Source organism: Galeopterus variegatus, unplaced genomic scaffold, assembly GCF_000696425.1.
Source record: "Galeopterus variegatus unplaced genomic scaffold, G_variegatus-3.0.2 Scaffold371, whole genome shotgun sequence".
NCBI lineage: Eukaryota > Metazoa > Chordata > Mammalia > Dermoptera > Cynocephalidae > Galeopterus > Galeopterus variegatus.
Window position 1 is genome coordinate 694,087 of NW_007726482.1, and position 12,839 is coordinate 706,925.

The 12,839-nt window shown below is 41.4% G+C and overlaps 1 protein-coding gene across 1 annotated transcript in view; it reads right to left on the reverse strand.

The window, feature by feature from the left end:
* LRRC69 (leucine rich repeat containing 69) overlaps window positions 1–12,774 on the reverse strand; it is a gene marked incomplete at its 5' end in the record, with an annotated part of 85,087 nt that extends 72,313 nt beyond the window's left edge. Inside the window, 3 exons of the mRNA XM_008568058.1 lie at window positions 3,297–3,368; window positions 9,748–9,943; window positions 12,645–12,774. Of these exons, the coding sequence (XP_008566280.1) occupies window positions 3,297–3,368; window positions 9,748–9,943; window positions 12,645–12,774 (398 nt within the window). The remainder of the gene's footprint in view (window positions 1–3,296; window positions 3,369–9,747; window positions 9,944–12,644) is intronic.
* Window positions 12,775–12,839: the final 65 nt, after the last annotated feature.

A 12,839-nucleotide genomic window follows, 5' to 3' on the forward strand; every position in this document is an offset into this window, starting at 1 on the left:
ACCTTGCTCAGCCAGTGAGCGGCCGGTCTGTATGTGGGATCCGAACCCTCGGCGGGAGCGCCGCCGCGCTCCCAAGTGGCGCACTGTAGCAGTGCGCCACCGGGCCAGCCCTGATTCAACACATATTAACAAATATTTATAATAGTCCCATTTTCTTAGTGTGGATTTCCATTTAATGTACATACTACAAAAGTCCTGATAAAAATTTAGTTTCAAATATTCAACAGTTATGTAAATAAAAGATATACTACAGTGAAATAATTGCATTTTCCAAATAGTACAGCAATCTTTAGGTCATAAAATAGCAAAACAATCTTAAATAAAGACCTATTTTTTAAAAAACAGAGTAGTTATAAGGCAGTAAAATAAACCATTTAAAGACTCTACTATAGAATACGGTTTGAAATCTTTGAGTTAAGAGTATGCTTCAAGGTAATGGGTACCTGGAATTTCATTTTGCTATTCTCTCTGTTTTTCTGTTTGTTTGAACATTTTCATAGTAGAAAAAAAGTTTTAAAAACACGTGCTTTACATGGTTTCTTATTATCTCCAGTAGACAGGTATGAATGCAATAATTATACATTACTTAGTGTTTCACTATTGGTATACATTTTATATAGAATATATAATCATATAGTTTCTATTCCTTGAACACCAACTATGTACAAAATGTTTTATTTGACTGAACAACCTTATGGGGTTAGTGGTTTTAATGCATCCATTTTATAGATGTGGAAACAGCAGTTTTGAGAAGTTAAGCAACTTGTTTGAGATAACAAATTCAGTAAATGGGAAATTAGAACTTTAAACACATGTGTAAGACTCCATAGTCCATGCTCTTTATTTCTATATTATTCTGCTTCCTAAAAAGCATGGCCTAATTGTTTTTAAAGATCACTACCATTACTTTGAAACTTACTCCCTTTCACTAATAATCAAAGTATGACCTAGAGTCAGTCATTTATCCTCTATATTTGTCATTTGTCCCATCAGTTGCCCCATCTATCAAATGTGGAAAACTTTGATTTTGAACCAGGTGGACCAAAGCTCAGATGAGTTCACAGATAAGCTTATTTTAAGTACTTCCAGAAATTTTTGAAATAGGTGCTACAAATGTGAAACTGACCCAGACCCTGTCAAAATTAACTCTAAATTATTGGGACCTAAGTAGTAACGTTTTATCAAATTTATAAGTCCAGAATCACTTTGTAGAAGAATCAGTGAATTAACAGCACTGCTAAGGTAAATACTGAATGCAGTTTAAGAACACTATTTAGATTTATTCATGTAGCAAGTATTTATCAAGTTGAAATTCAAGACACATCAGGTATAGAGGGTGAGAAACAGTATTCATTCTCTTTGAAAGCTTACAGTCTAATAGCACAACAGACTTTAAAAGAATTACTCCATTATGTGTCCAAGCTACAATGTTAATATTGAAGAAGTGGCACCATATGGCTACTTTGGAAGTCAGGGAGGCATGACAGGGCATAGAGAATTGAATTAAGACCCATGGGATAAACAAAATCAAGTGGCATTTACCAGAGCAATATTAACAACATCCAATTTTTACTAAACATTCAAAACTGTATATTTTTAGAAATAGTGTGGTGATTCCTTAAAAAATTAGACATATTTTACTAAACATTCAAAACTGTATATTTTTAGAAATAGTGTGGTGATTCCTTAAAAAATTAAACATAGGGCCGGCCCAGTGGCACACTGGAGAGTGCGCCGCTTGGGAGCGCGACAGCGCTCCCGCCGAGGGTTCGGATCCCATGTGGAGACTGGTTCCCGCTCACTGGCTGAGCGTGGTGCAGGCGCAACACCGAGGGTTACGATCCCGTTGCCGGTCCCCGGTACGGGCGTGACACCAAGGGTTGCGATCCTGTTACCAGTCAGTAAAAAAAAAAAAAAAAAAAAATTAAACATAGAATTATCATATAACTCAGCAATTCCACTTCTAGGTATATAACCAAAATAATTGAAAGTAGAGAGACTAGAACAAATAAGATGTATATGCATGTTCATAGCAGCATTATTCACAATAGCCAAAAGATGGAAAAAACTCAAGCATCCATCCACAGATAAATGGATAGAAAAATGTGATAGATACATACAAGTGAATACTACTCAGTCTTAAAAAGGAGGGAAATTCTGACATATGCTCCAACATGGATGAACTTTAAAGACATTATACAAAGTGAAATAAGTCAGTCATGAAAGGACAAATATTGTATGATTCCTCTTACATGAAGTACCTAGAGTAGTCACCAAATTCATAGAGACAGAAAGGAGAATAATGGTTTCAGTGTTGGGTAAAAATATCTTATTTCAGAATATTTATAGAAACTTCTAAAATAGGTGCTACGAATAGAATGGGGAGTTAGTGTTTAATGGATAGAGTTTCAGTTGGGGAAGATGAAAAAGTTCTGAAGATTGATGGTGGTGGGTTGCACAACAATGTAAAAGTACTTAGTGTCACAGACTTCATACTTAAAAATTGTTTAAATGGTAAATTTTATGTTACATATATTTTACCACAATAAAAAAACAGTATTTTTTTCTAAAACATAGCTTTACACTCATTTTTTCATATTTGAAACACCCTCATTACAAAATACTGCTCCAGTGTATGAAAAGGACTGAAATCTCAATTTAAAGTGGATCAATCAGAAAAAACAATTAATGGATCAACAACTATTTATTGAGTATCTTCTGGACTGATAGGCTTCTAATTATTACCTTGAATGTTCAAACACGTTCACTAGAATATAAAAATGCAATATGAAAAACTCCCGATTATTTACCAAAAGTTAGAAGTTGCCAAGATGAACTGTTTCTCCATGAATCTGACATAAAACAAGGTCAAAATTCATTTGCAAATGAAAAAAATGCATTTTTCATTGTGTATGGCTTAAAAACAACTAATAAAAGTACCATCTTTGGATTGATTACAATGGATAAAAATTTATGCTCTGGAAAGTAATATTTCCAAAAACTCTAAGGTAACCAAAAGCAATGTTTAATAACCAAAAAATTTTATCATAACTGACATATTAAAATATTTAGGATAGCAATTGGAGTTCACTTAATTCAAACAAGTTCAGCAGGCACAGACACAAAAAAAGAAATGGGAGAAAACAGTTTTGAAATTCTAGAGCAAAGCAAATCTTTGAGTCATTTGTATAATTCAAGGTTCCAATTATAGGTTTTACTGGCTGCCCATATTTTTCTATTCCCAAGAGCATAAACAAAATTATTTTTCAATTATAATAGAAGTTGACTCTACTTACTCTTGGTGGAAATATCTGAATAATATTGCCAGCTATGTCTAGCATTCTCAGTTTTTTAAGATTACAAAGTCCCTGTGTCAGAAAACAAAAGAGAGAGATTTTTTAAAACCTAATATCTAGAATCATAAGTGTTTAAGTTTAAATTTGATGGAGTTTAAGTTTAAATTTCTAAATACCTGATCAATTCTTCAGCACATCTTCCCCAAACAGATCCCTATGTTCTGGATTGCCAGATATCTTTGAGTTCTCCATTTCCTCTGTTCACTCCAGGGTAACATAACATGTTAGCTCCAAGTTAGACTACTTCTGGATTCAAATCTCACCTCTGACAGATACTAACTAATGATGGGAAAATTTCTTAATTTCCTTGTATTTTGATTTCTCCATTTGTAAAATGGAAATGCTAATAAAAGCCCCAATTTCATATGATTTTTAAATGGATTAAATAAGTTACTAATCTTAAAGTATTAAAGGGTGTAATTATGCAGTGAACACTCAGTATTCATTACCTATTATTAAAATAGAGAGCAAGCACTGGAGGGGCTCACATGTCCCACTGAACCACCACACAGGCAGTCCAGGTGAGCATGTGCAGGACCTGCTCACTGACCAAAAAAGGAGCCAAGGCAGCCCACTGCACATTCGACTGCATTGATAAAAGAAGAGTCACCAGAAGAACCCACAAACAGAGAAGGAAAACTTCCCCCTCATTACCCACTCCAGAGTAATAGAATAATTAAGTGTTCTACCAGATGACCAAACATCAGTGAAAAAATACTAGAACTACAAATAAACAAGAACATATGACACCAAAGGAATATGGTAATTCTCAAGTACCATACCCCATAGAGCAAGAAATCCTAGAGAAGTCTGAAAGAGAATTCTGAGCACTCTCCAAGAAATAAGAAAAAAATCAACTAGAGTACACAATGAAACAAGAAAAAAATATCCTCAATATGAAGGAGAAAATTTACAAAGAGATTAATAACTTAATAAAGAATGTAACAGAACTCCTGGAAATGAAAGATTCTCTCAATGAAATATAAAACTGAACAGAAAGCTTGAGCAGCAGGCTAGAGCAAGCAGAAAAAAGAATTTTAGAACTCAAAGATGGTCATTTTGAAATAACCCAGGCAAACAAGAAAAAGAAAAAAGGAATTTTAAAAAATAAGAAAATTTAAGACAGCTAGAATACAACCTCAAGTGCACAAATATCCAAATCATGGGTATTCCAGAAGGGGAGGAAAAGGAAAAGGCATTGAAAACTATTCAAGGACATAATAACAGAAAACTTCCCAAGTATAGGGAGGGAAACAGACCTTCAGATCCAGGAAGCCTAAAGATCCCCAAATAGATTCAATCCAAAAAGATCCTCTTCAAGACACATGATAGTCAAACTAGCAAAACTCAAAGAAAAAGAGAGAATTCTAAATGCAGCAAGAGAAAAGCACCAAGTCACCTATGAGAAAGCCTCCATCAGACTAACAGCAGACTTCTCAACTCAAACTTTACAGGCCAGAAGAAAATGGGATGATATATTCAAAAAACTAAAAGAAAAAAATTTCCAGCCAAGAATCCTATATACAGCATGGTTATCCTTCAAAGCCTCCATCAGACTAACAGCAGACTTCTCAACTCAAACTTTACAGGCCAGAAGAAAATGGATGATATATTCAAAAAACTAAAAGAAAAAAATTTCCAGCCAAGAATCCTATATACAGCATGGTTATCCTTCAGAAACAAGGGAGAAATAGTGTATTTCCCTAACAAACAAAAATTATGGGAGTTCACTACCACACGACCAGTCATGCCAGAAATTCTCAAAGGAGTCTTGTATCCAGAATCTGAGAAATGATAATCAATATCACAGATTCACAAGAAGGAGCAAAACCTACCATTAAAACAAAAATGCAAATGCGAAAAAGAAAGAAGCTAAATCAGGTCACCACAAAAATCCGACTAACATTAAAGATGAAAAATAATAAGGGGAAGAAAGGGACAAATGATGTTTAAAACATCTGAACAAAAAGCAATATAATGATATGAGTAAAACAATAATTATCAATAACAACCCTAAATATAAATGGATTAAACTCCTCATTCAGAAGACACAGATTGACTGATTTGATTAAAAAGTGAGACTAAACTATATGCTGTCTTCAAGAGCCCCAACTCACCTATAAAGACAGACACAAAGTAAAAATGAAGAGTTGTCAAAAGATGTACCATGCAAATAGAAACCAAAAACAAGCATGGGTAGCTATTCTTATATTGGATTAAACAGACTTCAAACCAAAAATGATAAAAAGAGATAAAGAAGGCCATTATATAATGATAAATGGATCTATCCAGTTAGAGGACATAACAATCTTAAATATGTATGCACGCAACAGTAGAGCACCAAGATATGTAAAGCAAGCACTCTTAGACCTAAAAAAAGAGACAGACCCAAATACAATAATAGTGGGTGACCTCAACAGCCATTTCTCACAATTAGACAGATCTTTCAGGCAACAAATCAACAAAGAAACACAGGATTTAAAATACACCTTAGACCAATTAGACTTGGCAGACATCCACAGAACATTTCGTCCAACAACTAGACAATATACATACTTCTCATCAGCACATGGAACATTCTCCAGGATAGACCACATACTAGGTCAAAAAGTAAGTCTTAGCAAATTTTTAAAAAATGAAATCATCCCAAGTATCTTTTCAGACCACAATGGATTAAAACTGGAAAACAATAACAGGGAAAATTCTGGAAACTATTCAAGTGCATAGAAACTGAACAACGCTGCTGCTGCTGCTGCTGCTGCTGCTGCTGCTGCTGCTGCTGCTGCTGCTGCTGCTGCTGCTGCTGCTGCTGCTGCTGCTGCTGCTGCTGCTGCTGCTGCTGCTGCTGCTGCTGCTGCTGCTGCTGCTGCTGCTGCTGCTGCTGCTGCTGCTGCTGCTGCTGCTGCTGCTGCTGCTGCTGCTGCTGCTGCTGCTGCTGCTGCTGCTGCTGCTGCTGCTGCTGCTGCTGCTGCTGCTGCTGCTGCTGCTGCTGCTGCTGCTGCTGCTGCTGCTGCTGCTGCTGCTGCTGCTGCTGCTGCTGCTGCTGCTGCTGCTGCTGCTGCTGCTGCTGCTGCTGCTGCTGCTGCTGCTGCTGCTGCTGCTGCTGCTGCTGCTGCTGCTGCTGCTGCTGCTGCTGCTGCTGCTGCTGCTGCTGCTGCTGCTGCTGCTGCTGCTGCTGCTGCTGCTGCTGCTGCTGCTGCTGCTGCTGCTGCTGCTGCTGCTGCTGCTGCTGCTGCTGCTGCTGCTGCTGCTGCTGCTGCTGCTGCTGCTGCTGCTGCTGCTGCTGCTGCTGCTGCTGCTGCTGCTGCTGCTGCTGCTGCTGCTGCTGCTGCTGCTGCTGCTGCTGCTGCTGCTGCTGCTGCTGCTGCTGCTGCTGCTGCTGCTGCTGCTGCTGCTGCTGCTGCTGCTGCTGCTGCTGCTGCTGCTGCTGCTGCTGCTGCTGCTGCTGCTGCTGCTGCTGCTGCTGCTGCTGCTGCTGCTGCTGCTGCTGCTGCTGCTGCTGCTGCTGCTGCTGCTGCTGCTGCTGCTGCTGCTGCTGCTGCTGCTGCTGCTGCTGCTGCTGCTGCTGCTGCTGCTGCTGCTGCTGCTGCTGCTGCTGCTGCTGCTGCTGCTGCTGCTGCTGCTGCTGCTGCTGCTGCTGCTGCTGCTGCTGCTGCTGCTGCTGCTGCTGCTGCTGCTGCTGCTGCTGCTGCTGCTGCTGCTGCTGCTGCTGCTGCTGCTGCTGCTGCTGCTGCTGCTGCTGCTGCTGCTGCTGCTGCTGCTGCTGCTGCTGCTGCTGCTGCTGCTGCTGCTGCTGCTGCTGCTGCTGCTGCTGCTGCTGCTGCTGCTGCTGCTGCTGCTGCTGCTGCTGCTGCTGCTGCTGCTGCTGCTGCTGCTGCTGCTGCTGCTGCTGCTGCTGCTGCTGCTGCTGCTGCTGCTGCTGCTGCTGCTGCTGCTGCTGCTGCTGCTGCTGCTGCTGCTGCTGCTGCTGCTGCTGCTGCTGCTGCTGCTGCTGCTGCTGCTGCTGCTGCTGCTGCTGCTGCTGCTGCTGCTGCTGCTGCTGCTGCTGCTGCTGCTGCTGCTGCTGCTGCTGCTGCTGCTGCTGCTGCTGCTGCTGCTGCTGCTGCTGCTGCTGCTGCTGCTGCTGCTGCTGCTGCTGCTGCTGCTGCTGCTGCTGCTGCTGCTGCTGCTGCTGCTGCTGCTGCTGCTGCTGCTGCTGCTGCTGCTGCTGCTGCTGCTGCTGCTGCTGCTGCTGCTGCTGCTGCTGCTGCTGCTGCTGCTGCTGCTGCTGCTGCTGCTGCTGCTGCTGCTGCTGCTGCTGCTGCTGCTGCTGCTGCTGCTGCTGCTGCTGCTGCTGCTGCTGCTGCTGCTGCTGCTGCTGCTGCTGCTGCTGCTGCTGCTGCTGCTGCTGCTGCTGCTGCTGCTGCTGCTGCTGCTGCTGCTGCTGCTGCTGCTGCTGCTGCTGCTGCTGCTGCTGCTGCTGCTGCTGCTGCTGCTGCTGCTGCTGCTGCTGCTGCTGCTGCTGCTGCTGCTGCTGCTGCTGCTGCTGCTGCTGCTGCTGCTGCTGCTGCTGCTGCTGCTGCTGCTGCTGCTGCTGCTGCTGCTGCTGCTGCTGCTGCTGCTGCTGCTGCTGCTGCTGCTGCTGCTGCTGCTGCTGCTGCTGCTGCTGCTGCTGCTGCTGCTGCTGCTGCTGCTGCTGCTGCTGCTGCTGCTGCTGCTGCTGCTGCTGCTGCTGCTGCTGCTGCTGCTGCTGCTGCTGCTGCTGCTGCTGCTGCTGCTGCTGCTGCTGCTGCTGCTGCTGCTGCTGCTGCTGCTGCTGCTGCTGCTGCTGCTGCTGCTGCTGCTGCTGCTGCTGCTGCTGCTGCTGCTGCTGCTGCTGCTGCTGCTGCTGCTGCTGCTGCTGCTGCTGCTGCTGCTGCTGCTGCTGCTGCTGCTGCTGCTGCTGCTGCTGCTGCTGCTGCTGCTGCTGCTGCTGCTGCTGCTGCTGCTGCTGCTGCTGCTGCTGCTGCTGCTGCTGCTGCTGCTGCTGCTGCTGCTGCTGCTGCTGCTGCTGCTGCTGCTGCTGCTGCTGCTGCTGCTGCTGCTGCTGCTGCTGCTGCTGCTGCTGCTGCTGCTGCTGCTGCTGCTGCTGCTGCTGCTGCTGCTGCTGCTGCTGCTGCTGCTGCTGCTGTTACTGCTTTTCCCCCAAATGAGTTATACTTTTAATATATTTATTCTGTAATTTCAAGATATTTTCTTATTTATAAAAATTACAATTTTTAAGGGCATTCTAAGAAATATTCTTATTTATAGCCTATTACCTTGGCAGATTTTTACAGATCACATTACAATATATACAGAATTTTTAAAGATAATATTATTTCTTGAGAGAAAAATGAAACTGTTAGGGATTTTCTGGATATATCTACTCTATTGACTTGCTGATTTTTTATTCATTAATTTACTGTACAACATGCATTCCCATCAAATTAATTCCAATTTGCATAAGGAAGGAAGGAAAATACATTGGCAGGTTCCTAGTAAGATAGTATTCTCAAAAGGGGAAATTTGAGGAGAGTTTAATAAAGACACTATTTATAAAAGTTTGGTCGGATTTAGGGAAACCAAGGTTCCACAAACCAAGAAAAATGGTTGCCTAAACCCACAAAGTTCTCCAAAGCCAGCATCAGCAGGGAATTCTTTACCACCTAGGCCTAAAGAGCCAAAGGGAAACAGTGATGGTCTATAAGAGGATCACACGACATTAGCTGTGGCCTTCCAGAAAGGCATGCAGTCAATCCACAGCAACCTGCCAGAAAAGGTACCATAGGAATACCATCTGTTACTCACTCTCCTGCCCTTTCACTTCCTGTGAGTGCCTCTCATTGGCCATATCCAAGAGAAAGCCAGAAGACAAAAGAGCTGGATGCCCATACAGGTCAGTCTCTCAGACAGAGTAGGCTGGAGAAGGATAGAGAGCAGATACAGAGGAAAATCGTAAGAAATTCAGCACATATTCTAAAGCCAAAATGAACTTTCACTTTGTGCTGTATATAGGGTTGAGATAAAATATATATGTTCACTTAAATTTAAATCTCAAACAACAACTAATTTTTTTAGTACAAGTAAACCCCAAATATTGCATGTGTCATTACACTAAAAAAAATTTGTTATTTTCTGAAATTCAAATTTAAGTGAGCACCCTGTATTTTTGTTTACTAGATCTGGCAGCCCTAGCTATGTGTAATAATCCAAATTTGAACCGTCTTCTGTAGTAAGGATTTGGGAACTGACTACATCTAATCTGAGGGTAAGTAAATAATGGCTTGTACTCTGATACCCAAATCTTATCCATAACCACCTCCCATGATGTTGAAATGAGTTCTTCACCACCAACAACAACAACAAAAATGCGCTTTCATGTTTTGCTTACCTCTGGCAAAACTTCAATGTTGTTCCTGACCAGAAAAAGTGTCTTGAGCTTCTTCAAGAACTTAATCTCTTCAGGTATGCAAATGAGCTGATTGTAGTTAAGCTGAAGTTCAGAAAGATCTTCAAGGAAACAAAGTTCTATGGGAATGCTGGCTAGCCGGTTATAATTTATACTCAAATACGTAAGGCTCTTTAGTCTAAAATAATAAACAAAGTATATGAATGAAACTCACGAGAGTAAGAAAGTCCATTGTATAAGCTCAATTTATCAGAAGCCATGTGTCAATTTGTTTATGGTAGCTCATCTGAGACCTACTTCAATCAAGTGTTTACAACTACTGTGAATCATTTGACCATAAAAAAGTCTTTGCCGCAATTTAATTTTAAGGCTCTTTAAAGTCAGATGGCTTATGTTAAAAGAACACCATGTAATCAAGACCTAGATTTTTTTTTAAATTCTATTTTAATTCTTTATACATATACATTGGGCATATCAAAGAGGAACCTTGAGAACAAAGAAGGACATATACATACACACGGATATAGTTAGATATATATATAAGTATAGATAGATACCAATACAGATATAGAGATATATAGAGATAAAACCCAGTACCAAATAGATGTGAGTACCACTTAATTGCTGTGGAAGATGAAAAGATGGACCAGCCACAAATTCTGCACTATAGGTATCATGATATAGAAGAAGATATTAGATAGAACCACCAAGTGGGGATAGAAATGCTATTGGATAGGGAGAAAAAGAGTAAGAAAATTGGATTCTGTAATTGCAATTATGGTACCTGAGGTATATCACAAGTCTTTTAAAAGAATTGACATTTTGAATTTATTCCTGAATAATAGAACTTATAAAATAGAGCAACAAGAGAGAATAGTAAGCTAAGAAAAATTATGCATAAAGCAGCAGAAGGGAATTAACACTACTGAGCACTAGCATGTACCTGTACATTAAACTTAATCATCAGCACAACCCTGAGGTTGGAATTATTATCTTTATCATAGAAATAGAAAAATAAAGTATCAGAGGCGGTAAATAACTTGTCAAATTACCTATCTAATAGGTAACAGTGTCAAGATTTAAATGCGGGTGTGTCTGCTTGCAAAGCTAAATAAGATATGTAATGACCTCAGAGTTGAACTTTGAGAGTGAAATAGTAACAAAATGAGGGGATTTCATATTTAGGCAGTTGAAAACTGGAGACTGGAGGTTAGGGGAATTATCGGCACTAGTGAAAGGCAGAGAGGAGAGAGGAAGCCAATAAAAAGATTCTCAAGCAATATGAGCAGGGGACAAGTAAAAATTAAAGGTATCCAGAGAAGTCATGAGCACAGAAATAGAGGAACCAGGTTAACAAGGAGTCCTTAAAGGTGTGGGAGAAGAGTATTTCAAAATTAAAGAGATGGTCAATAGTTTAAATGTTGAAGAGAGGTAATTCAAATTAACAAACAAACAAAACTACTGGACTAAAAGCAGAGTCGCAAACTACAAAGTCAATATTTTTAAAATCTATTGTATCTCTATATTGTAGCCACAAATAATTATAAAATAATGTGCAAGAAGTTCCACTTATAGTAACATAAAAAATAACCTCCATAAAAATAGTTAAAAACTTACTTAAATTTAACAAAAGACATGAGGGACCTCTACACTGAAAACTATGAATCATGATGGAGAAAATTTAAAGGTGCTCTAAATAAAAGTAAAGATATATTATGTTCATATAAGGAAATAAAAAAGTACTGCTAAGATACCAGTTTTCCTGATAATGATCTATAGATTTAATAAGAGATCCAGACAAAAATTTCAGCATTTCTTTTGTATAAAAATTGACAAATCAATTTTAAAATTTATATGGAAATTCAGAGGACCTAGAATAGCTGAAACTATTGTAAAGAAGAACAAAGTATAGGACTTACATTACCTGATTTTACAATATAGCTACAGCAATCAAAATAGTATGGTATTGGAGAAATGATAGTATTACGGTCTAATGTTTATGTCCCCCACCCCAAATTCATGTTAAAACCTAATCACCAATGTGATGGTATTAGGAGATGGTGTCTTTGGTAGGTAATTATGTCATGAGGTTGGAGCCCTCATGAATGGGATTATTGCCTTTACACAAGAGGCCCCAGAGAGCTGCCTCATCCCTTGCACTGTGTAAGGACACAGTTAGAAGGCACCATCTCTGAACGAACCAGGAAGCGAGCCCTTGCCAGACACTGAATCTGCCAGCACCATGATCTTGACTTCCCAGCTTCCAGAACAGTAAGAAATAAATTCCTGTTGCTTATAAACTACACAGAGTTTATGGTATTTTGTTATAACAGCCCAAATGGACTAAGACAGATAGAAAAATAGATCAGTAAAACAGAATAGAGTCCAATTGACCCATAAATAGTCAATTGATTTTTGACAAAGGTTCCAAGTCTATTCAGTTAAGAAAAGACAGTGTTGGGCAGGCGAGCTGTGCCGAGCCCAGGAATTGAGGAGCCGGGAGCGCCGCGTGGCCCTAGCCCGGAGTGGGCATGGCCCCAAGCACACCGCAGTGGTCACCGCTGGCAACGCAGCCCCGGCCACAGGAACTGTGTATACAAAGGTGAACCAAGGCCTCCCCCCTCTGGGGTGTAGACCGCCGCCGGAGCCCCACGGAGCCGCCGCTGCCAGGGACGGAGCCCAGGGAGGAAGAACAAGAAACAAAAAAAAGAGGAACATTTGATGGAAGAAAAGAAAAAGGGAAAGCAGGAAGAAAAGAAAAAGAAGGAAGGTGCTCAGAAAAAGGCTCCTGATCAAAAAACCAAAGTCACCGGAAACCCAACTCCTCGAGTCAGGAGTTGGAGACCCAACGCGGGGCTGGAGCAGTGTCTGTGAAGCGCCTGGGCTCTGCCGAGACCACCATGTTGGTTCCTCTTCGCCGTCTCTTCAGCCACTGCTGCCGCCACTGGAGGAGCGGCCGTCTATTGTCTTTCCCCGTGGCGAAAGTGCGGAGCTGCTCCGGCTCGGCTCCTGCCGAAGGGAAGTTCCATGGTGGTCTGTGAAACCCTGCTATAATGAATAAACATCAAAGAAAA